General features: G+C 38.3%; 1 protein-coding gene across 3 annotated transcripts in view; it reads right to left on the reverse strand.

Moving 5' to 3' along the window:
- ascc3 (activating signal cointegrator 1 complex subunit 3) overlaps positions 1 to 26,867 on the reverse strand; it is a 297,685-nt gene that overhangs the window by 41,165 nt on the left and 229,653 nt on the right. The window contains exons 23-31 of one of the 3 annotated variants that reach the window (XM_037980369.1): positions 25,991 to 26,089; positions 25,735 to 25,903; positions 22,350 to 22,570; positions 21,776 to 21,853; positions 19,040 to 19,125; positions 18,721 to 18,887; positions 10,203 to 10,348; positions 7,740 to 7,860; positions 7,298 to 7,440 (exon numbers count right to left, since the gene is read on the reverse strand). In XM_037980369.1, the coding sequence (XP_037836297.1) occupies positions 7,298 to 7,440; positions 7,740 to 7,860; positions 10,203 to 10,348; positions 18,721 to 18,887; positions 19,040 to 19,125; positions 21,776 to 21,853; positions 22,350 to 22,570; positions 25,735 to 25,903; positions 25,991 to 26,089 (1,230 nt within the window). Of the gene's footprint in view, positions 1 to 7,297; positions 7,441 to 7,739; positions 7,861 to 10,202; positions 10,349 to 18,720; positions 18,888 to 19,039; positions 19,126 to 21,775; positions 21,854 to 21,991; positions 22,271 to 22,349; positions 22,571 to 25,734; positions 25,904 to 25,990; positions 26,090 to 26,867 lie in introns of those variants that run through there. The other 2 variants (XM_017414246.3, XM_025005501.2) reach the window with 2 other exon arrangements.

The raw sequence follows: 26,867 nt of genomic DNA on the forward strand, positions 1-26,867 counted from the left end.
CACCAAATGAGCTGTGGATAAATAATTCTAGTAACTTGGAAAAAGGTGATTGATGAAAGGTTCATGATAATGATGTTCAGACACCAAAATGTTAAGTAATTACTCTGTTTAAATCAGTAAAACGGGATGAGAGAAGATGGCCACCAAAAATATGCATTAAAAACAAAGGAAAAAAAAAAAAAAGATAAGGGAAAGGGCTGGACAGAGGTGGGCTGACTGAAACCTCACTACTAACACCAGGTCAATCAGTAGGAAGACACTGTAGAATCTGCGGAGAAAAAATACCCATCAACCAAAAACTAACATCACTGCGGTCCATACGACTTGGTGGTTGAGTCCCCCTAGTGGTCTGGTGCACTTGTGTATTGCGGAATGAGTTTGCAGTATTTCTTACTTGCAGTTGTTTTGGGGAGTTTTAGTGTTTCTGGTGTTTGCAGTATATTTCCTTTGCATTTGTTTTGTTGGTTGTATGTTTTTTTTCTTCTGTTTATTTTCTGTGATTGCAGCATCGTTCTTTTGCTGTGTTTTTCTGTTGCATTTGTTTCTTGTGTTTGTATGTCTTGGAGTTTGTATCATTCATGTGTTTGTAGAGTGTTTCGCTATTTGTGTTTAGCTGTTTGCTGCGTGATAATATCTGTTGGCCACCATATTGTGTCCTTGGTATTTAGCTATGGCTAGTGTGTCCAAAACGTCCCTTAGACCAGCTGAATGTTTGTAGCTGGCTCTGATCCTTGAAAGGAAGACAGCAGTCTTATATCTCAATGCTCAAAGTTCAGTTCAACAAATGTGATATCACAGTTTGTTGGTTTGTTAAAGCTCAGACATGAGCCTATTAGGAGGAATTAGTTTTTGGTTTTTTTGTTTGTTTTGTTTTAGGTGGGGCTGCATCCCACCTGCTCTTATTGACTGACCATGCCTGCTCTGAACTGTGGTAATGTCAAAATAACTATAGCAAAGATGTCTGTATGTATTGTCATTTTTACAGAAACATCAGCAAACATCAACATGGCTGATATCCTGTTTGTTGCTCACTGTCAGCCTATGTCTGAACTGTCATATGATTGGAAAATATTTCGGGATACACATTTTACCACCAAATGTGAACAGAGGAGTTGGAGCTGACCACTTGCAGACAAATCACCTAAAATGGAATTGTAACATATTCGTAACAAGTCAACACAGCCTCTGAGAGAAAAGGCTGGGTAGCAGAGAAAAGAAAGGGCTGTCAGCTCAAGGAAGGGTTCAAGGCTGTGGATGACCCCCAGCAAGGGTTAGGCAGCTATCAGCAGAGGCCTGTCAGTCAAACATCAGGGAGCAAAATTGCTGTTTAAGCCCGTTAAGAGAAGCAGCAGGCAGAACAGTTTATCATCAGAACACACTGAGGCAGTGGCATTATGCACACACAAATACAGTTTTAAAGACACTACATATCTGCTCTGAGGCAGGAACTCTACAAAAGGAAGAGAAGGTTGTCAACAAATTTGTAACACTTTCAGTTCACAGAAAATTATATTATAGTGCTTGTTAAGGCACACCTACAGGGACCAGAGATTATGACAGTTAAAATAACACCTAGTCAATTATTCTATATAGTCTGAAATACCAAAGAACTCAGTTTCACTCAGTCAGGCTTTTTCATTGATAAGATTGCTACTATAAAGGCTCTCATCTCAGCCCCTGCTTCTGACCCCTCTTGCTTGGTCCCCTACCCAGCTGGGCCATTCCTACTAAATGGTTCCTTAGGAGTCCCCATTCCATAATGTGGTATGTTTTGTGTAAAGTTGGACGAATATTTATTTTAATAATCTCATCTTATATGTTTGACTTCCCTCTACCATAAAACACAACAATATGTATGCAAGATGAATTTATTTAAAACAAAAATCTGATTTTAAATGCAACTTGGGTTTACTGCCATGTCCCCATTCATTTAAATTATAAAATAGAAATTTTGTACCTGAGTCAACCGTCCACCCTGTTACTCTAAGATACCCTTCAATCCACCCTCCCTCCAAACCACTTCTTTAGTCTCATGAATCAGACATTTTTGGAGGGAAAACATCTACAAGAAGCAGGATTAGTATCACTATTTATTTTAACCTCTGTGTTTTAGAATGGTTCTTTGATGTGGTAAAGCATAACATGTCCACTCTGTTACCCTTATTCTTATTTAGATTGAAAACTGATACTTTTTGTAGTTTTAAAAGGTATTGCTTGTAAATACATTACAAATTTTTCTCAGAGGTCAGAGGTGTTAGATTGTTTTTCGTTATAGGACTAGTAATGTCTGAATTTAGATGAAAATGTTCCCACTGTTATTGTCCACCCTGTTCCACATTTAATTAATAACAGGGTGGCCGTGTAACAGGGTGGACTTGAGAGGGCCAGAAAAGTTTGTTTCCTCCATAAATTCTCATTTACAGCTATTTTTATGATAAATTTGTCTGTCATTTACAGTTTTCAAAAATATATACTTCCTTGTTTGAATTAAATGTTGGGCTGTTCACTGATATGTCCACCCTGTTACATCCTGTCCCCCCGTTACATATGTTTTTTATAATAATTGAATAAAAACAACAAGGATTCTAGTTTGTTTTGTGAATACAGACTGAATAAATTACATATATCAATCAATAAAAAATAAAGCAAAGTTATTTCATTTCAAAGGCTTTTTATTCTGAAAGGGATGAGTTGAAATTATATTGTGACTTCATAGGAACAAATCTCTTTTCAAGATAATTTAGTTTATGAATACTGCTTTTAAAAAGTAATTTAAAAAGGAAAATTAGGGACAGGTCAGTTCTCGGAATATGCAACTTTTGAACAATTATCTTTTCAAAACACTAACTAATTACAGATTAAGTATGTTCTGTAACAGGGTGGATATTTGATCCTTCTCAAGTGCAAAGAATTTGATAAAAAGCAGGACAGCATAATATCCTAAGCTTGATCAATATAATTTTCTCGTAGTCTAACAAGCCATTCATCAGATTAAAGAATAACATTAAGAAAAAAAATAATGCAAAGTTACCATGGTCAAATGGCAACAAATAGTAGAAATGACCCAGCTGTGTTTGACAAATTCAAGCCACTGACTCTGACCCTTTTAGAGGATGTAGTTGAACACATTAAGCCATCAGGTTTCCCAAGTGATCTTGTGCCCTCCCCCCACATTTTTCAAGAAGACTTCCCCAGCATGAGGCAGTTAGTCCTTGCTGTTATTAACAGTAGTCTGTTTTCAGATGCTGTCCTCATAAGTTTAAAACATGCTGAAGTGCAGCCCCTGCTTAAAAAAAACCTGTCCTCGACCAAACAGTGTTGGCTAATTTTAAGCTGATCTCCAAGCTACGCTTTTTTTTGGAGAAAATCGTTAATGATGTCTTTTTCGGAAGAAAAAAACACATCCCAGACATTTTTCAGTCTGGTTTTAAAACTCGGCAGAGCACAAAATTGGCTTTAGCAAGGTTATTTAATTACATTCTTATGGCAAATGATTCAATTGAACATGTGGTTCTTCTACTGCTTGACCTAACCACTTCTCTTAATAAAGTGGACCACAATATTTTAGTACCTTGTCTGCAGCACCAAGTGGGTAGTTATGATACTGGTTTAGGTTCTATCTGGAAAACAAAACCATCCTCTGCTCTTCTGTCTTTTGGGCTTCCACAGGGCTCAATCATAAGTCTCTTCCTTTTTTCTCTTTATTTCCTTCTTTTGGGTTTTAATTCTCAGGAAGCACAGAATCTTTTTTCATTGCTATGCTGACAACAGTCAGATAATTATACCACTGAAAAAGAAAAATGCCCTCTCAGTTAAGCCACTGTCGTGTCCTGAAGACTGAAGCCTGGATGGCCCTAAACTTCTTGAGTTTTAACAGCAGGAAAACAAAAGTGACGGTGTTTGGTTCCAGTAGCTTCTGTGAACCTCCCCCTGTTGATTTGGGCCTTCTGGTGCTGCATATAAAGCAAATTTCTAGTTTGGGTTTTAAAATGGACAATGATTTAAAATTAGATTGCCAGACTTGAGCAGTAGTCAATAATTCATGCCCTCATCACATCTCAGCTTGATTTCTGCAACACTCTTTACCTTGGAGTCAGCCTGTCCTTTAAACGTGTTCATTTTATCCAGAATGCTTCTGCTTGTTTTCTAATCAGTTCAGAAGGGGGAGTACATTATCCCTACTCTGGCTTTCCTCAAACATTTACTCTCTCAATCTCTTCTGGTAACAATTTAGAGTTACCAATTAACCTAACATGTATGGTTTTGGTCTGTGGGAAGAAACCAGAGTACCTGGAGAAAACCAATGCAAGCACAGAGAAATCATGTAAAGTCTGTGCAGAAAGAGCTGAGGTGGGTGGTGTTAGACAACAGCTCTAACTCCACTATTCAGCCCACAAAAACATCCATTACTTTATTCACACTCAATTTTGAAGGACACAGAAGAGGGTGTAACAGTGTATTAGAGGTTAGAGATGTTGCCTCACAGCAAAAAGGTTGCAAGTTCGCCTCCCGCCTGAGGGCCTTTCTGTGTGAAGTTTACATTTTCTCTCTGTAGTAAAGTGGGTTTTCTCTGGTACATACACCAAAAAATGCAGGTTAGGTTAATTAGTAACTCTAAATTTTCACTAGGTATGAGTGCATGTATGAATGGTACTCTGTCTGGTTTGTCTCTTTGTCTCTATGTGGCACTGTGATGGACTTGTGACCTGTCCAGGGTGTACCCTGCCTCTTGCACAATGACCTGGGTCAAGGCACCAGCTCCACCACAACTGCATAGAAATGCAATGATGATGATAAGATGAGAAAAAACTTAATGTGGAAACAAGTTATATTTGGAGCCCACATTTTGTCCTTGACAAATATGTTGAACAAAGCCATGGTCATTTGAAAAAAAAAGTTGTTCCAAGCCTTATTGCCTGGAGCAATTTTTCCTAACAACAAAAAAGGGGAAAGTGCTTTTGAAACACCTTAGGCTACATTCCCACTGCAGGCAAATGCAATCCAATTCTGATCCCCCCCAATGCAACATATCAGATTTTTTATGGCAGTGTGAACATGACAAATCTGATTTTTTTCATATCCGACCTAGGTCATTTCTGTATGTTGTACTGAATCAGATAAATATTTGATGTTTTTCAAAGTGACTGCAGTGTGAACGTCACATCAAAGTCCACCACGCTTGGCTCCAACTCTTCATCCACACATGCCTCTGCAGCAGCCACAGCTCCAAAAAGGATCATCATTAACATTTGTGCTTTTCTTCTTCTCCATCTTCTTTTATCTTTTACCATTTGGATGTACAGTTGGCCCCGATTGGACAGCAACTTCAAAATTAATAAACACATACATACACTCACAGCATCTGTATTTACTTCCGTAAACGCAACGTGGAGTGTGACATATCTTCTTTAGCGCATGCGGGTGAATTCAGGACCTGGAGAATGTTCACACTGTAATCTGATTGAGGTTGCAGTTAAAATATATTGTGAATGATGACACAAAAAAATAGATTTGAGTAAAACAGAATTGAGCGTTAAGACATGCAGTGTGACTGTATCCTTAGAGTTCATTTGTCATAAATTAAAGTCATCACCCTGACTTCTCACCTTATGAAGACCATAAAGAGGATTGTCCTCAGCCACCTATGAACCCAGATGAGCTTTGTTTTAGACCTCCTTCAGTTTGCCTACTGACCTTGTATAGGGGTGGATGATGTTGTTGCTTACCTGGTACATTGGGCACTGTCTCATATGGAGTCCCCTGGGAACACGGTGAGAGTCATGTTCTTTGACTTCTCCAGAAAACATCAGTCAGCTGTCACTGCTGCAGAGGAAGATGGAGGTGGCTGGTGTGGACTATCACGTGTCTGTGTGAACCACTAACTACCTCACTGTGTGTCATATGTAGTGGTCTGCAGCATCAAGCTCCCCAGCAGACAGTGCTTTCACTGTTCCTTTTTGCTCTCTACATGACTTCACCTACAACTCCACCCTCTGCCATCTGCAAAATGTTTCCAATGACACTGTCATTGTAGGCTGTGTGTTAGAGGAGAATGAGCAGGAGTATAGAGCGGTCATCTCAGACTTTGCGGTTTGATGTAAGCAAACCACCTGATCCTGAACCCCAGTAAGGAGCTTGTAGTTGATTTCCATAGGAAACCTCCTCACACACCAGTGAACATATATGGCTCACTCAGAGGTAATGGACTCATTTAAGTACCTGGGTGTTCACCTCAACAACAAAACCTTTATGCAGTATTGCAAAATTATTATAAAAACTAGAAGCACTGAGAAAACGCAAACCTCTATTAGGCCACAGCATGATTAAAAATAATGTGATCCAGATCATAACCTGGATCACCAACAACATTTAATTGTTTAATGGTTTTTCATGACAACCCCAGCATTTCCTGAAAATTTCATCCAAATCAGTTCATTAGTTTATATGTGAACTTGCTAACAGACAGACAAACAAATCAACGGACCTGATCAAAAACTTAACCTACTTAGCTGTAACAAAAGGGTCACATGTATGAGAATAGACATGTTTTTAACAAAGGGGCTACCTGTGACCTTGACTTTTGACCCCTTAAATCTTGAAATCAACAAGCATCATCTTTGACCCATGCGGTGTCCAGTTGTGCAGTTTGACATTTTTACATTGCACTGTTGCATAGTTAGGTGAACTGTGATGATGACCTTTGACCCCATAACCTTGAAATCAATTGTGATTACCCTTGACCTTGTGTTTTTTTATTATATATTAATTGTATTTTAATTACTGTAAACATTGAATTTTAATTACTGTTGTGCTCATGTCATCTGCCCCAGAGACTACAGCTGAAAATTAGCTTATTTGGCTAAGCTGGCATATTTTAAGAAATGTTTATTAATGTGCACTCTCTCTGTATAATTTAAACAAATAAACAAACAAACAAACAAAAGACCTAAAAGGTGTCCAGCTGTGCAGTTTAACATTACTGTTCTACAGCTTCAGAGATAGAGCTCAGGCTCATCTGTGACCTTGACCTTTGACCAGATCACCACCAAAATTTAATCACTTGTTCCTTGTACCATGTTTGACATTTCTGGAATATTAAAAAAAAAATCCATTCATAATGTTTTTTAGTAATCTTGTGCACAAACACACAAACAAACAGATACTACTGAAAACATAATCTCTTTTGCAGAGGTGAAAATACATTTTGTGAAAATTTAAATTTCAATGGAAAATAAAAATATATTAAATCTAATTTGAAGAAAAAGAATTTAATTCTGATCAGTGAAAGTTAATGTACCTCTCGCTCATCTTGGTGCAGCCACTGTTTGGGGTTGTCCTCTGTGGCCAGAAAGGCAATGAGATCCAGTGCAGTCAGGCGGGTTTGTCTTCGTGATGATACAAAAATCAGCACTGGCTTGGCCGGTGAGTGACTGCGTATTGCTGCAAAGAGACCAACAATTGCTTTATAAACTTTTTGTGTTTTTAAAGTGTGATAACACTGTTAGAAAACTTATCATTAAAAGAGAAATGTATGAATTTTTATAGAAATCATTATAGCTTTTATGTCTAATTTTCTTTATGATTATATTAAAACTTTTTTTTACAAACAAATACTTAAGCCGGGCAATGATGAAATCAAATTCAGAAAACTTTGTATTTCTGGTCCTAATCTAAATTCATGCGACACTTAGAGGAGAACATATGCCAACATAAAGACGGATGTGGCTGAGCAGCTGGACCTTGGAAGGTGGGTTTGTTCATGCTGGCCATGCGGGGACAGTAGTGTTGTCCTGGGAAACCATGGATGTGGACTTCAAGTGGGACAGGGCGCACAGACGGACGGAAGTTAAACAAGCCCACCTGTTAGACAAAGCAGGGCAGAGGAAGGGGGTGGGGGAAAATAGAGAGAATAAAGAAAGATTTGATGTGAATAGCTGGCAACATGAAACTCCATCTGGCTGCTGTGTTCAGCCTGCTGTAGCACATTTCAGGATCTTATAGCCCACTGTATGAGCAGAAGTTTTTTTACATGTGTGCGTTATTATCTGCATGTTTGGAGGCACTTTAAAAGCCCTGAACATGGGCTGGACAGCTAGCAGGAGCACCAGCCAAGCAGCCAGATTTATGGATGGCAGACATCCAACTTGATTTACAAACACTGTGTCTTTGTGGCTCCAACAGCAAATCAAATGCCAAATTACAGTCCTGGAAATTGCACCTATTATATGATTAACCCTACAAACATTACAAGGATTTTGTTTGTTCATCAGCAAAATTAACTAAATGGCAAAAAAGAATCAGTAGTAAAGATTTATTTGTTAATCAAAGGCCTAGCATTTCTTGAAGGCATGCATACCAATTGCCGCTTTTCAAGTCATGAATTTTTGATTAAGATAATCTTTAGATGAAAAGGAACAGAGTTAAAAGCATTTTGGTCAAACCTTATAAATGATGTTATCTGCAATATCATGCAAGATCTTGCACAATGTGTTGAGGTTTCGTGTGAGGTGCAGTGTGCAGGTTAAAAGCAGTCTGGGCTCAAAGATAAGAACTCAGTCCCTAATGTGGTGTGATGGTCTCACCCTGGCACCACAGTCAGTGATGGTCTGGGGTGCCATGTCAGCTGCTGGTGTTGGTCCACTGTGTTTTATCAAGGACAGGGTCAATTCAGCTACCTATCAGGAGATTTTGGAGCACTTCATGCTTCCATCTGCTGAAAAGCTTTATGGAGATGAAGATTTCATTTTTCAGCACGACCTGGCACCTGCTCACAGTGCCAAAACCACTGGTAAATGGTTTACTGACCATGGTATTACTGTGCTCAATTGGCCTGCCAACTCTCCTGACCTGAACCCCATAGAGAATCTGTGGGATATTGTGAAGAGAAAGTTGAGAGATGCAAGACCCAACACTCTGGATGAGCTTAAGGCCGCTATCGAAGCATCCTGGGCCTTCATAACACCTCAGCAGTGCCACAGGCTGATTGCCTCCATGCCACGCCGCATTGAAGCAGTCATTTCTGCAAAAGGATTCCCGACCAAGTATTGAGTGCATAACTGAACATAATTATTTGAAGGTTGACTTTTTTGGTATTAAAACACTCTTCTTTTATTGGTCGGATGAAATATGCTAATTTTTTGAGATAAGAATTTTGGGTTTTCATGAGCTGTATGCCAAAATCATCAGTATTAAAACAATAAAAGACCTGAAATATTTCAGTTGGTGTGCAATGAATCTAAAATATATGAGGGTTTAATTTTTATCATTACATTATGGAAAATAATGAACTTTATCACAATATACTAATTTTTTGAGAAGGACCTGTATTAGAATAGGAGCCTTCTTTCATATTTGACCTTGGCCTTTGACCTTGAAATCCCTAGGGGTGATCCCTGACGCATGGGGGTTCTAGCTTTGAAGTTTGACCTTCCTACTGTACACGGTTACCGAGTTAGAGAACATGGGCTCCTATGAACTTGACTTATGACCTTGAGACCTTGAACTCCAAAAGGCTATTCCTTCACCCATGGGAGGTCCTCCTGTGAAGTTTGACCTTCCTACGGTACACGGTTGCCGAGTTAGAGCATGAACAATTCTGGTCTGATTTTAGACCCCATTAGCTTTGGCAGCCATCTTGAATTTTAAAATCTTGCATTCAGAAAGTGATGGAGCTCGGTCTCACCTGCTACCACACCAAATTTCAGCTCAATATGTCCACAAATGACTGAATGGAAGCATATAGACACTTTAAAGAGTAGGAAACAGCCAAAATTAGTATTAGCAGGGTAAAATTAGCTAAAACTACATCTGAATTAGCATTAGCATACTTAAATTAGCTGAAACTATAGTTGAATTAGCATTAGCATAGTTGAACTAGCTGAAACTATAGCTGAATCAGCATGAACATAGTTGAATTAGCTGAATGCTTAAAAGCATTCACACAATAATAAAGAGAAACAGGAAACCAATCGTGTGAATGCTTAGAAGCTTTCACACAATTATGTTGAAAAAAATCTCTTTTATCATACACAATCAGATTTTGATACCACAAAATCTGGAGATTTCTACCTGTCTTGGCCAAACCCGTTTTTGATCCAAAAAACCAGTCTGACAAATCCTGAAAACTTAATATTTACATGAATGCTCAATCTAAGAAGAGAACAATTACAGAGAAATATTGACAGTGTTGTTTTAATGCTAACCTGTCCAATACCCAGCCAGTCAGCAAGGTCTCGAGCGTTGGCCAGAGCTGTGGACAGGCCGACAACTCGAACACTCTTAGACGTGTGGGAGGAGATGAAGTTAGTCCTGGACACAATGACCTCCAAAACTGGACCTCTGTCCTCACCTGAAAAACACACACAGTGGAAGAGTCTAATCAATAAGTTCAGGCAACACATGTTTATGACTTCACATTGGTAAGGCTGATTTGGCAAATCTGGACATAAAAATATACATTGCGTTAGGGCTGTGCAAATAATCAAATCTGGATTTCAATTTTTGCTCCACATGATCACAAAAAATATGCAATCAACAAAAAACTTTTTATTCAAATTATTTTGGAACAATTGCTTTGCGAATGTACTTTTATTTTGTCTTGTCTTCCGAATGAAGCTGGATTTATACTTTGCGAAAAATGAAGATATCTCTTACTCACGGGGTTGTGAGGCTGTATTTTTTGCAGTGAAATTTTATACTCAAAAAGAAAATACAGTGCAGAACTACTGAGAAACCCCTCTCCCCACCGTGTCTCTACTCTTCTATCCCTGTACAGCTTCCTTCACCGCTACCTGATAGTTTTATTATATAGACTGAGACTGCACACCGTTTGGCATTTAGAAATTTTTTATGAAGAGACCGCCACCATTTCCGACAGACGATGCAAAATGACGAGCGTATGCTGTGCTGTTGCCATCCACGAATTCTACGCTATCTGTAGAAATTTTGCCTGAACAGTTGTAAAGATGGCTGTATTTTCTAACAGCCTCAGTCAGCTGTTCCTTAAAGCTGTTCATTTTGTTAGCACAAAAGCCAGCTTCTGGAAGCGTAGCAGTGGAAGTGAAGCACTATTCTGCATAAACAAACCTGCCGACGAAGTTTTGACCAATCACACAATACTTGGCACATACCCCTGTGAGAAAAAGTTCTTGTGTACAGAACAGGCTGTCAGAGTTCTTGTGAGAACAAACTGATGTGATTTTCGTCTATGTCAATGAGAGCAGATTTCTTCACTTCTCACAGAATATAAATCAGCCGTGAGACACAGATAGTGGAGACTACAGTATACCAATTGTTATGGAAAATTAGATTTGATTAGGTCTTCTGAGATGTCCTTATTAGTTGTAACAGAACTGCAAAGTATATAGTATACTCTTAGTTTGACGTTAGGTGAAGTGAGATTTATTTATGAAGCACTTTTCAGCAACGAGGCGATCCAGAGCGCTTTACAACAGGAACAAAAACAGAATCCAATGCAGCAGGTACATAATGAAACACAAAAAAAAGAAAAACACATCAATCATGTATAATCTAAATGAATTATGTATAATCTAAATGAAATATAGGATAATCTAAATAAAATCATGAAACCTGACATATCTAAGCATGCGCTGAGACAGTCAAAATAGTAGTTAAAATAATCTAAATGAAATCATAATCAGATATAAAAATACAGAAGTCATGAACCTAAGTAAAATCATGAAACTAAACATATCTAAACATGAGCAAAGAGTCAAAATAATAGCTGAAATAATCTAAATAAAATCATGAAACCTGACATATCTAAGCATGCGCTGAGACAGTCAAAATAGTAGTTAAAATAATCTAAATGAAATCATAATCAGATATAAAAATACAGAAGTCATGAACCTAAGTAAAATCATGAAACTAAACATATCTAAACATGAGCAAAGAGTCAAAATAATAGCTGAAATAATCTAAATAAAATCATGATCAAGTTAAAGCTGAACTAAACAACAATTAGGAATCTAACAATCTCACAGTCTAACGTGTGAGCTAAGATAAACTAAAGTAAACTAAATGTACAGGCACTAAACTAAATGTACAGGAAGGCTAAATAAGCTAAAACTTGACAATGCTAAAACTAACGGTACCGAACTTTCTAAAAGTACCCCAGGCCCTCTAGACAGCCAATGTAAGAGTTACTAACTAACTAAAATAGTAAAGGAGGGAGGGAGGGGGGGGGGTGTTGGAGTGAGAGAGATGACTCAGAAACAGTGGAAAGTGTGCGTATGTGTGTGTAGAGGCGGTGGAACACGATGTGGTGCATGTTGTATGAGTGTGTGTGTGTTTGCAGAAACAGATAGGTCCATGAATCACGTCACAGAGGCCATTGTCTTTGATAATGTGATGGAATGTTTATCAGCTAGCCCAGAGCAGATCCACAGATGACCTTAGGCAGAGCATCTTGTTTACATAGTTACAAGGAGAAATTTGAAGATAGCTGACCCAGGTCAGCCTAGGGGAGCCAAATTCACAAACAGTAATTGTTTTGGTTCAGGCAGACTTGTTTTCCGTCTGCCTTGAAATGTCTTGCTGATACTTTTCAATGGAGAATCCAAACAGCCAAATTCCAAGACCATTCCGCATGATTCGAGCGAGCAACTTCCTCAAGATATAAACCATGAGTTCCAGAACCGCAATTCAGTCCAAATGCGATTCAGCTCCCGTAACCACACAGTTTGATTGTTGACCGCCAAACCCATCAAATGAATTTGATGATAAGTCATCTTTTGTAATAAATTGATAAAAAGCAACAAGCTGGATGTTTCCTGTCTCCCCTGTCTTTTTTGCCATAATATTAATCATCATGTTACTATGATTGATTTTTTTATTGCACTGACAGCCATGTTGTTTGAGAAAAAGGCAAAATAACCTAAATTAAACGAAGCTTGTTTCACTGAGTAAATTTAAAGAAAAGTTAAGTTTTTCAGGTACACAGACATCTGGATGTTAACATTTTGTCTGAAAAGTGTTACCACTGTTTAAGGTAGAATTCCTTAAAGGAATACATATATCGTCTGCTGCCTTTCATGCCAAAGTTTTAAACAAAGTTCTCACATGATCAGTTTCTTATACAATGTGTTGGGAAAGACTCTCAGCTTTTAGCTCAATATCTGTAAAACTGACTGAGTTCTAGCCTTTTTGATGTATGCTAAGACTGATTAGATGTGGCAGCTATCTTCAATCGAGTTCACTCCAACAGGCGCCAAATTACCGCCACCTACTGGTATGGAGTGTGAACCGGAATTTCTCTCAGGAAATAAATTCTATTGTAAAGCTGCATTACTTTTAAAAAACAAAATAATTAATATAATTAATAAGTAAATATTACTTTTTGAATTAGCTCTAAATAATTCAACTAAATCAAATGTAACTTTAAATCTATTTAAATTTTTACCTAACCATTTTCTCTTTTCCTCATATTTTTTCACAGAACCTTGTTCTGTGCATTTGTGCATTTTGTGATTTTCGTCCTGTGCATTTGTGAATTATGAGACAGTTTTAGCTCCATAGCCAGTCAGTTGTCATTATTACCGATCCAATCCAGTGACGATGAATCCAATCAGTTACTTAGATTACAAGCATGGCTTATACGTTTTTTTTTCCACTAAAAAGGTTCCAGTGCTAGCCCAGTGCAGGTGCTGGAGCTGGTTCTTAACTGGTTCAAGGTAAGAACCTAGTTGGTTTTCTAAAGCCACAGAGTTAAATCCGAGCTAAGTCATTATGTCACATTAAACGTCTCTTTCAGTAAATGACAGATCCTCCCTCTGTTGTAAGTTTCTGTAGATAATAAACCTGCAGAAAGACACTTCATCTTCACAGATTATAGGGTTTGTGTCATTAATCTTGTAAACAGGTGTCCTAATATTATTGTTGTGTTTCAACCAACAGTCGAGTTTAAGCTTACTGTTTTTGTAAACCTTGCTGCAAAAAGGAGTTACAAATTGCCTTACAGCAGAATTCATTCACACCAGCTGGCGAGATTAAAAGAGCCAAAACATTTTTTTTAAAATGAAGCTTCAATCAGGGTTTCTGAATTTAATTGAAACAGCGATTCTGAAAGCATCCCTGTATGGTGTTCTGACCCGCTGGCCAATGCTACGTGACTACTGAATAAAAAAGAAAAAACACAGACACACATGAACAGAAGGAAGATGAGAGACAGTGATGACATGTTATTCTATTACTAATTTAACTTCTTATTCATGTTGTCGCAAAGTATTTCGTTTTAAATTAGGTGACGTAAAACTGAAACAGCATATTTTTAAACATGGTGCTTACTAAATTTTGATTGATTGTTGGTCTCCTGAAAAAAGTGGTTCTTTGCTATGGCCCAGCAACGAGTTGGTGCTGAGTTAGCAACAGTTTTAAAATATAAAAACCTGGATTACTCCTTATTGTCTGCTACTAAGTCCTGCAAGGGAGATTAGCTCACTCCTGAATTTTGGAGATCCTGCAAAGGTTATGTGAGCTCCTAGGTTTATTTTGTAAAATCCTGCAAAAGTTTTTAAGCTGTTGAGCCAAGGTAATTACCCTAAACTAAATCTTTGTTGCCTTTCAGAATGCAAGCAGAAAAAGCAAATTCAGATGGCAATGCATTGATTTCAACCAAATAGACCTTGAAATAATAACACATTTAATTTATTGTGTGTGTTCTTCTGTTTACTGCACTGAAATTAAAATTATTTATTTTTTTAACTTAAGCAGTGGCTCAGGAGGTAGGGGTTTGTCTTGTGATCGGAGGGTTGCTGATTCGAACCCCCGCTCCGGCTGTCTCAGCCGTTGTGTCCTTGGGCAAGACACTTCACCCGCCTTGCCTACTGGTGGTGGTCAGAGGGCTCGGTGGCGCCGGTGTGATGGCAGCCTCACTTCTGTCAGCCCGCCCCAGGGCAGCTGTGGCTACATTGTAGTTTACCGTCATCAGTGTGTGAATGTGTGGATGAATGGGTGAATGATTGTAGTGTAAAGCGCTTTGGGGTCCTTGGACTAGATAAAGCGCTATATAAGTGCAAGCCATTTACCATTTAGCACAACTCTGTAAGGACCTCTACAAGTCAGACACAAACAATGGAGATTGTCTGTGAGTCCACCATTTACAGAGAGTCAGTCACTGTGCAGGCTTAATTCGCTTTTTATTTTTATGATTCCTGTTGAAATTCTACCCTAAAATGTCCCCAGCTGTTGGTCTGTCACAGTTCTCTATGCGCAGTCTAAAAAAAAAACAAGGAGGCAGTCTTTAGACAGAAGATGCAACTTATATCTTGCAGAGAGTTATAAACATTCACTGCTGCTGTTCACTTTTCTCCTCCTCGGTAAACGTGATGCCAGGGCTTGACTGACACACAGAGCGGCTAAAAACTGGAGCTACTTTCTTTTCTGTCTCCCAGCAACCAGTAACAAACTTGGGTGCAAATCTGCACCCTTCTCCTCTGCTCTGCTCCCTACATATAAGAAGTGGCGCCCTTCAGGAGTAGAGTGAAGAGAAGGGGAGAAAGGCAAACATAAAAAAAAACCTCAGGATCTCGCAAAACTTTTGTGGGATCTAACAAAAGTACATCTTTTACCCTGCCTCCATGTACCTCTAGGGGATCAGTGCATTAGGAAATGTCTTTTAACTCCCACATTAAAAATGATACCAGGACTTCTTTCTTCCACTGCACAATATCACTAAAATTAGAAACATCTTGTCCCAAGACGATGCAGAAAAACTGGTCCATGCATTTATCACTTTCAGGCAGGACTATACCTCGATGGAGAAAATTCTAGTTTGACAGAATAACTTGTCAAAAAACCCAGAAACCCCCCTGGAGACAGGCCTGGGGTGATGGTCAAGCCTTGGTTCCTGGGGTTCAGCCAGGTCAGAAGAAACAACAGGACACCACCTGCAGTTGGGCCCTTCTACCTAAGAGTCATCAAAGTTGCGTGCCATGCAATCTGGGTGGCAGGCAAGGGCAGGACCCTGAGTATTTTGATTTGTGGTGGCATAATTCAAAGAATTCAAAGAGCCCATGTAAGGAATTTTGGTTGGGTCTAATAGGTTCTGGCATACTGTTTAACGCCTCAGAAAAGGAAATTGTGCCCTGTTAGGTTGTGCTTGGTTTGGGTGTGGAACAGCTGACCCAGACTGACAATATTGTCAGACAGCGGAAAGAACACTTAAAGGATCTTAATCCAGCCACCATGTCTACTTTTGAAGAGGCAGAATCTGAGGACTCGTGGTAGTACACTACTGTGGCAGAGGTCACCAAAGTAGATCAAAAGCTCCATGGTGGCATGATGGACAAGATTTGCCTGAAGATGCTGAAGGCTCTGGAAATTGTGGAGCGGTCATGGTTGACACATCTCTTCATCTCTTCAAAGTTGCATGGAGGACTGGGAGAGGCAGACCAGAATGGTGGTTCTCATTTTCAAAAAGAGGGACCAGAGAGTATGTTCTAAATATTGAGAGATTACCTTTCTCAGCCTCACTTAGAAAGTTTACTCCAGGGTGTTGGAAGGGAGGCTAAGAGCAATTGTCAAGCCTCAGATTCAATAGAAGCCTTGTGGCTTTTGTCCTGGAACAGTGGATCAGATCTTTACCCTTATGGAGTTGCTAAGGGGGTCGTGGGAGTTTGACTCTCCAGTCTAAATGTTTTTTTTTTTATGAATTTGAAGAAGGTGAATGGTTTATTTCCCCAAGGCATTCTGTGTGGGGTGCTGCAAGAGTATAGGGCAAAGTGTAACTTACACCAGGAATGAGCTTCCCTTTGTGCCAAGGATGTAAACACAGCTCTTAATATTTTGTAAAAGTGACCCCTTTTCACCTGAGTGATCAAAATGTCTGTTCGCAGATCAGATGATACACCTACAAAGTCTATCATTGACCTGCAGCCTAGAATGTCCTGGTGCTATGTGCACTTATGCACACCCTTATGTTCGAACATGGACAAACTGTAACTAGCACAGAAGTCTAATAACAGAACACAACTCAGGTTCAGATCGAAGAGGCCATTCCTCCCAATCATGCCCCTTCAGGCTGCACTGTCGTTACCCATGTGGGCATTGAAGTCCCCCAGCAGAATGATGGAGTCCTCAGCTGGAGCACCTTCCAGCAACGCTCTAGACTCTGCTAAGGACTCCAAGAAGGATTGATACTCTGAACTACAGTTCAGGGCATAGGCACAAACAACAGTTAGAGTCTGTACCCCCCACCCAAAGGTGGAAGGAAGAAACCCTCTAATCTACCGGGGAAAACTCCAACGCACAGGTGCCAAGTCAGAGGGCTATAAGTAGCCCCACACCAGCCCAGTGACTCTCAACACGGACAACTCCAGAGTGGAATAAGGTCCAGCCCCTTCCAAGGAGACTGGTTCCAGAACCCAAACTGTGCATCGAGGTGAGCACATCTATAACTATTTGGTACCTCTCAACATCACATACAAGTTCAGGCTCCTTCCCCACCAGGGAGGAGACATAACCATGTCCCAAGACCCAGCTTTGGTAAGTCAGGGTCAGAGATCCGAGGCTCTGGCCTTCAGCTGCCACCCACAGAACAATGCATCTGACCCGTATTGTCCCTCCTGCAGGTGGTGGGCCCACAACAAAGTGAACCCATGTAGCTCAGAACAACATGGCGGTACATTGTGGTTGTGGTTTTTAGATGAGGATTAGATGAGGATCTTAGGAACAAACTTTTCAGCATTGGTGTTTCTTTAATATATATTTGATTATTGAATCTGTCATTGAACCCTCATATCAAAAATATTACCAGGACCACCTGCATAATATTAGAAACACCTTGTCCAAAAATTATGCTGAAAAACTGGTCTATGCATTTATCACTTCTAGGTTGGACTATTCTTTATTATCAGGACGTCAATGTAGACTACCTTCAAAAACCACTCTAAAATGCTCTAAAAAAGACTTCAGTTGCTAAAAAGTGCTGCTGCCAGAGTTCTGATGAGAATTAGAAGGAGATCATATTTCTCCAGTTTTAGCTTCCATTAGCTCCCTGTCAAATTCAGAATATAATTTCAATCTTACTTCTAACATACAAAGTTCTCAGCAACCAAGCTTCATCTTATATTAAATATATTATTGTTTCATATTTTTTAATGGAGCACTTCGCTGACCACATTTCCTCACTTTGCTTCTATCTTTACTCCATGTTTGTATTTTTAATTATTAATGCCATTAACATCGTGTTCTCTGCTTGTCTTTCCATAGAAACTACACTTGGTCCAGCACTTATGTGTTTGTCTGTATTTCTTTCTTGTCCTCTCAAATCTACAGTTGGCTGAAGCAGATGGCTTACCATCCTGAGCCTGGTTCTGCTTCTGCTAACTGTTTCTTACTGTTAAAAGGGAGTTGTTCCTTTCCACTGTGGGGAATGTGAGGTTGTGAAAAAATAAAGATTGGATGCAATCTGCTGGCCTTCTTAGATATATACTTTGTTCATAACTGACATTTCATAATGCACTGTAAGTGACTGAATTGAAATTAGATATAAATGACTGCAACTGGTTTGGAAATTAATTGGATTTTTGGTTTAGACTTTGGTTTTTCTGTATAGTGCCCTGAGATGACTTTCGTGGCGAGTATATTGCACTATACTGGCAATATAAATAAATTAAATTGAATTACAAAAGCCCTGCAGAGGTAGAACAACATGGACGCCACCATTTAAAACAGGTGTAGGTGATGCGGCATGACACATACCCAGCAAGTGGATCTCATCAATGATGAGAATGGCTACTTTCTGAACATAGCTTCGGTTCTGCCAGCTTCTGCTCACTCCATCCCACTTCTCTGGTGTGGTGACTATCAGATCAGCTTGCACTATAGCTCTCATGTCTGGAGTCACGTCACCTGTCAGCTCCACCACTCTAAGGTACACAAACATGGGAAGTTTTTAGTTCAATAATATTCATGCAAACAATAACACTGCCTTTCTGAGAAAGGTTATGTCAGCAACACTCTGTTTTGTTACTGTGCAGTGGGTTTGTCTTTGTGAAGGTCAGCTTTCTGTTTCTCATACTTCTTTCCCAGTTTTTCCTCAATCCTGATCTTCCAGTCCTCGATCCTCTCTCTTACCAAGGCTTTTAGGGGGGCAATGTAGACCACCTGAAAACACCACAAACACATCAAAGACCAAGTTCTCATGAAAACTACAACAACAACAACAAAAAATGCTTTTACATTTTTAACAGAAAGTACATCTGAGCTCCAACCAAAGATGGAGCATCTGGATCACCTTAGCTTTGCAGCTAACTGCTGCTTAAAGATTTCAGAGGAGAAGAAGAATCTATCCATGTTTCTTTCCAGCACTTTAGCTGGGATCACAAAGAGTGAAGTTAAAAGAGATGCCCTACTACATCTTTGGTATCCTGCTTCAGGCCCAAGCTCCTTAGCAATCTCCCAAGATGTACTTCTAAGCACTTTTCTTTATGATTTTTTATTAAATAAATATTGAATATTATAGGTTAATACTTTGTGTTTCCCAGTATTTGTGGTGTTAACTCTGGATTAAGAGCTGCAGGTTGCAGATCAGCTATTATTTACCTGATTCATCTGCTTAGTGACTGCTGCCTGCTGCTGTGTTTTCTCCCTTCTTATCCCAGCTGACTGAGGTGCATGGTAGCCCAAGTCTACTAGTGCTGGAGATTTGTTTATTCCCATAGAAACTACAAATTTACTGGATGACAGTGATAACTTACTGAACCTTTAAAGTTCCTGACTACAATAGAAAGTTCAAACTAGTTGCATTTCCTACAGCTATGCAAATACAATGGATTGCACAAGTAATCATTCCTGTGTTTTGTGGTCTTATATTGTGGAATTTAAATGCATTTTTAATTTGTTTACAAGCAATATTTTTACTACAATTTCTTCAGATTATTAAAGTTATTATTAAACAGGGTTTCTGAAATTTTTGTTAAGTTACATTTAAGAAATTTTAAGATTTTTTAAGACAATTATGATTCAAATTTAAGACTTCTATGAATTAAGAATAACTAGACATTCCAAAACTTCCTTTAAATTTACACATTTTATTGCCTTTCACTCACATTAGCAAACTATTCATTTGAAAACAAAATAACAAATGTTTTTGCATTTCATTTCAAAGAAAGAAGAGATTCAGTGTGTGTTGTGTGCATACATTAACATTCAGTGACGTGTATCTTAGTTTTTCCACAGTTGCAATCTCCTCAATGTTTTTCAGTTCAGCCAACCTTTTTTGCATAACCTCCTAAGTGTGCTTGACTTAAGCTAGGCCATCTTAGATCCTGTCTTTCCTTCTCCTTTCTTTGCCAACCTCTATGTTGAGACAGGTACTCTTGAATGGTACTTTTTCATTCTTTAAGGTTAATCAAATAGTCCTCCACCAGCTTTCTCTTCTGCATCTTTGCTTTGCTTTCCTGATTTACATAAAATCAATGTAACTAACTGAGATAATGATGACCTCTGAGGTAATGACCAGAGTGGAGTTTGAAGTTTAAATGATGCACTCGTGCTCACTGTAAATATTATATCACTTCAACTGAACTGAAGTGTGGTCTGCTAGCTTTGTTATTTGTGTTGTTTGTTCGTTGCTCAATGCTAATTGAGCAACAAATAAAAAATAATACTGTAAAAAAAAAAGAAAGAAAATAAAGAAAAACAAGAACTGACTGGCACCTCGAAAGACATTTACTCCTACAACACCTAGTTATCTAAGTCCGAAACCTTCTTATAAAGTATTGTTGATGACAGGTTTTAGCAAGCTATTAAAACCTCTTTTAAGTCAAACCTCACTGAATATGCAATTTTCCATGAAAAACAAAGAAACTAATAGTAGACCAGGAAGATTTTTTTTGCAAAAAAGGCTGAATGCAGGTTGATAAATTCCTTCTGATAGAGCCACTGCTCTGCATCATGGACGCTGTATATTTTACAGCCTTATAACACCCAAAACCCTCAAAAAGGGCTACAACCCAAGAAACAAGCGAATGTCGCTAGCATATTTCTCTAGAGTAAAAGGAAGAAGCAATTTAAGATTAAACTAAATGTCATTTCAGATTTAAAAGTTGAAAATCTGATCGCATTTAAGACTTTTTAAGACCTAAAATTTAGATTATTAAATTTAAGGCCTTTATGACTTTTTAATGACCCTGTGTAAATATTGAATGAGAAAATTATTAAATCATTCTAAAAAATGAAAAACTGGAAAATAGTGAGAGGTGGTAGATTTTATTTGAATTTGATCTCATCTGACCACAACAGCTTCTGCTACTTGGTTGGAGAAGAAACACTAAACAGTCCAGCTTCTTTTTTTTAAATCAAAGTTTTTTTTTTTCTGCCTCTCTTCTATGAAGCTCAGCTCTGTGCAGCTTCTCGTGGACAGATCCTCTCATCTCTGCAGAAGAGCTGCCAAGCTCCATCAGGGTGATTTTTGATCTCCTGGATGTTTCTTTGATTAATTGCCTCCTTACCCGCTCCGTGAGTTTTGCTGTGGTGGCATCATCTTTCCATTTCCTAATAATAAACTAAATGGAGCTCTGTGGGATGTTCAGGGCTCTGGGATATATATATATATATATATATATATATATATATACACACTCCTGATCAAAATCTTAAGACCAGTCAAAAAATTGCAAGAATTTGCATTTTGCATTATTGGATCTTAAGAAGGTTCTAAGTAAAGCTTCACAATGTTAAAGGGAAAAAATCAGTGCAAGAGACAAGAACTTTTGAGCAGGGAATTTTCTGCAAACTGCATTGTGGAGAGTACCTTGCTCTTCATGCTGTCTCTTGCTTGGTGGTAGAGCTTACTACTTAGCGGTGTTGGACTGGTGTTGAATCTGGGGGACTGTCAGAATAGGTAAAAATATACTGAGATCATCATTATATTTAACTAATTATGTGGCTTTTGAAGGTAATAGTTGGGGCTTCAAAACAAAATGGCAAAATACGTGCACCACTTTTCAGTTTTATAATTTTTTAGAATTATTGAAAATAAGTGTTTGTTTCCCACTTTAACTTTTGGAGTATTATTTTTGTTAATCAAAACAAAAATCCAACTAAATTCCAGTTTGTAAGGTAACAAAACAGAAACAGTGCCAAGAGGGATGAAAACTTTTGTAACCCACTGTATCTTGGATGAAATAAGAATTCTGCATAGAAAAAAACACATTTAAATTCATAACCGTCTTCTTTCAAAAACTGAATGGATTTCTGAGTTTAGCACTTTTTTTCTCCTATGAACAGCACAAAGCAGGATTTCCAGCTGAGAAAACAACAGAATAATTAAATTAAAACCTTGTATTTTTATTTCTAGCAACTAGAAGGAAGGCAGCGAGTCTAACCTTAGAGGATGGATATTTGTTAAAGACCCGGAACATGGCCAACTCAGCTGCAATGGTTTTCCCAGAGCCTGTTGGTGCCCCCAGCAAGACGTTGGTATCATTGTGGTACATAGTATGAAAGATCTGGGTCTGGATTGGGTTGAAGTGAGTGAACTTATACAGGCTCTCATACTCCAGGTTTCCCAGAGCTGTCACTGGTAATGGCTGTAGGTCCAGAAGTTCTGAAAGGGAAATTATATGGGTGGAAAGAGTTGGAATTAATCAATCAAACTTTATGTGTGGAATAATAATATAAAAACTACAGGTAATGAGTTGTAAGTTGATACCTCAGGAAACCTAGAAAACTAAGCTGTATAAAGTAAAATGTTTAAGACAAACAAGCTCCTATGCATAGTCAGAGACAAACATTTACTGTAAGTATAAAAGAAAGAAAACAACTTTAGGCAAGGCAAAATTTTATTTGTGTAGCACATTTTATACCAGGAGGCAACTTAAAGTGCTTTACAGAAAAAGGAAAAGATAACATGAACAAGGCAAAAACTACCTAAGAACACACACACACACATCAACAATTATTAAAACATCAAACATTTAAAAAAAGCACTAAACTAAACAGTTTAAAAGCAATTACTTAAAGAAATAAAAATTTAGGAATGTCTTTAATTTAGATTTAAATAAGGTCAAATCAGACTCAAGTCTAAGCTCAGGAAATTTGATCCTCCTATGAGGGGAACTAAAACTAAAGGCAGCTTCACCACGTTCGGTTCTGATGTGCGGAACAACTAATCAGCCTGTATTTGCTCATCTGAGAAGTCTGGCTGGTTCATAATGTATAAGATGGTCCATTAAACACTCTGATGCTAAACTGTTCAGTAATTTATGAATGAGAAGAAATACTTTATAGTGTATTCTATAAGAAACTGGTAACCAATGAAGTGAATGAAGAACTGAAGTTATATGCCAAAATGTCTTGATCTTTGTTAAGATTCTTGTAGCTCCATTGTGGACCAGCTGGAGTTGTTAAATTTGAGTTTTGATAGACCTTGGAGTAATCCATTCCAGTAATCTAGTCAACTGGAAATGAAGGCATGTACAAGGATTTCAAGATCGGATTTAAAAACAAAGTCTCTGATTCTTACAATATTTTTAAGATAGTAAAAAACCTTGTTTTACAAATCATTGAAAAAGTTATGAAAGCAAAGCATTTAAAAAGTCAGAATAAGAGTTTTGTGTCATCACAACTGTGAATGAGACAGAGAGTTGAGATCTTTTTTTTTCAAATAGTCAAAAAACATCTATATGGCCAAAATTATTTTGAGATACAAATACAGTTCCTGTCAGAGGTTTATATAAACTCATCATGGGCATTAATGTAATTATTTTAGAGATTTTAATGATTGATTTGAACTGTTCTTTTCCCAAGGTTTTACAACATGATTATATGATTGTACAGTATACAACTTCAATGGTTTTTAAAACAAAGTTTGAATTTAGTCTGAATTTTCTTTGATCCACAAAAAGGTCAAAATATATACATACTTTCAGCTATGTTTTTTTAAAATTACTGGTGCTGAAGGTTGTAGATGGTGTTTTAACTTGGCAAGGCCAAGGCCTATTAACTTCTGGTTAGTGATTATGATTGACTGCATCTGCTAGGTTCTATTTGCCAGCTTAAAAAGTATTTGATTGTCAGCAGTCATTGGAATAACCAATACTCAATCAATACCCCTCTGAATAAAGAAAACTGGTTTGGATGTTCAGGAACAACAAAGGTGTCACCAAGGCTCAAACTCGCCATGAAGTGGAAACTGCTGGAACACAAGTGTCATTATCCACAGTAAAGCCAGTTTTACTTCACTATGTAGTGAGAGGATACCAATCATGAAAGAAGCTCCTGCTCCAAAAGTATTAGTTTGAAGCTGGACTGAAACTTGCAGCTATCCACATAGTGAGATGTGCACAGCTGATGGTCAAACGAGACAAAAATTGAGCTTTTTGGCCACAATGACAAGAAGTATGTTTGGAGGAATCAAATTAAGGTTTTCAAACCTAAGAACATTGTACAGACAATCAAGCATGGTGGTGACACCATCATGCTGTGGTACAAAGTGGAAGGGATAATGAAAAGAACTACCTCTAATTTTTTTCAAATTTCCCTCAAACTAGAAGCACTTGGAGAATGCAACCTTCTCCAAGGCCATAGGGTCATTAAAAGATTGTAGGATCCGGAATGTGATTAAGAACACCACCAAAATTTAACATTTCCTGAAAATTTCATCAAATGACAGATGGACGGATGGACAAACTAAGCAAACACTACTGAAAACATAACCTCCTTGGTGAAGATAATCAACAGTTAGAAACTTGAAACTATGACACAGTTAGGTGTTCCATCAAGACAAGGATTCCAAACATAGATCAAACTGGTTTCTGATTGGATAAAACTGGCTAACATCAAGCTTCTGAAATGGCCTTTCCAATACTTTGACCGTAACCTGTTAGAAAAGCCATGTCTATGCCAGGGAACCAACCAATTTCAATGAACTCTACCAATTCTGTCAAGAAGAGTGGTCAATTATTCAACCAGAATTGAGCAAGAAGCTTGTTGATGGATACAAAAAGCCTGTGGTTTGTTGTGCTCTTATCTCTTTTAATTAAGGCTTTAAAGCAGCACATTACCACCTCCATGTGCACCACCTGCACCAACATACAGTCACGGGTGCTGGATTTGGAGTATAAATACTTCTGACAAGCTGGGTCGTCTCCACTTACTGTTGTATGTGTGTGACAGGAAACATACTGACCATTAGAGATTGTGAGATTAGTGCTGCATTTGAGATATTTAAAACATGAAATTGAACTGCTCTGTTGAGTACAAAAAAGGTAGCATTCCTTAAAGGAATGTATGTCACTCGCCACCTTTCATGCCAGAGTTTTAGACTAAGATCATCTTATGATGAAAAGGGAAGAAGTTAAACCAGTTTGGTCAACTCTTCTAAATAACAATATGCTTGATCTAATGCAATATTCCAAAATGTCATGCTCAGAGTATGTGTTGTGAATGACTACGCTACAGCCACATCATATCTTTGAACAGTATTTGTAAAACTGACTAAGTTATAACAATTTCTATTTTTGCTAACGTTGATTAGCTGTGGTGGCCATCTTGTACTGGGTACACTCCAAAAACTAATCAGTTGTAGATGTACATACAGTTATTATTTTCTTAAAGTTTCATTAAAATATATCCACTGGTTAATGAGATATTTTGTTAAGGGTACGGACAAACACACGGGATAATTGGCCTTTCACTTTAGGCAGCAAGCAATAAATATGTATTTGAGTGAGTGTGTGTGTGTGTGTGTGTGTGTGTGTGTGTGTGTACCAGTGTGAGGAGGGTGCCGCTCAGGTAAAATCAGGTTCTGGAAGTTGATGATACAGACAGCCTCTGCCCCGAGCCAACGGTCTGACACGGCCTTAATGTAGTACTGGGAGGGTAATGGCTCAAAGATGGGGATAGTGAATACGATATGCTGAGGCTCTCCTGTCAGCACCTGGGTGAAGGTGAGAACAAGCATCAGTAATCATTCACTGTGAGGAACACTGTCCTGGATTGGTTAGGGTCAAAAACCCAAACGTACCTGTTTCTTCTGAAGAAGGAAGTACTCAGAGTGGTAAATGTGATCATTGATGGGGTCCTCCACCCACAACCACCAAGGCTCACCCACTGACCCATGGACCTGATCCAGGGAAGGACAAAGACTTTCAATCACACAATAATTTCAGAAAACACCTACAATATATTAAATAAAATGTTTACTTTTTGGGGGCCTTTTTTTGTTGTTCTGTATTAACATCAGAAATTAAAAGCCTAGCATACCTTAAAGGAAAGCATATTGCCCACCTAATTTAATCCTAGAGTTTTAGACTATAATGTTTAGAAATGATAGGGTGGTAGCATTTTTGGTCAAATCTTGAAAATAATGTTATGTGTGATCTCATGTGACACTGCAAAATCTTCAGTGATCTGTTAGCACTCAGTATGTGTTTTGAATGACTCCCCACAACTATTGCATCAACGTTTAGTCATATTTACAAACACTGAGCTGAGTTATAGACATTTGTTATGGTGGTTGTGTTCATTAAAATCAGTCCAAGGATATTTCAGTAGCAGATGAAACAAACATCTGCTACATGCAGAAAACTTGTTCGTTTTTTTGCACACGAACAAGTGCAAAAAAACTTCAACTGCATTTTGCCTACTGGTGGTTGATGACAACTCCCCCTCCCCTCTCTGACATTGAGGCTCTACAGACTTTTGCTTCAGCTGATGAAAGAAGAGTGTGGAAAACTTCAGGTGCTATTTTCAAAAATGGATTGTGGATAGGTCCAAATGACAGACCGTGTCTTCCAAAACATTTTTTCCCACACTTTGCTAAGTTGACACATGGCCTTGACCACGTTTCTAAAAGTGGTATGTTATCTGCACTAAACACTCATTGGTTTACAAAAGGCTTC

The sequence above is a fragment of the Kryptolebias marmoratus genome, linkage group LG16 (assembly GCF_001649575.2).
Source record: "Kryptolebias marmoratus isolate JLee-2015 linkage group LG16, ASM164957v2, whole genome shotgun sequence".
Classification (NCBI taxonomy): domain Eukaryota; kingdom Metazoa; phylum Chordata; class Actinopteri; order Cyprinodontiformes; family Rivulidae; genus Kryptolebias; species Kryptolebias marmoratus.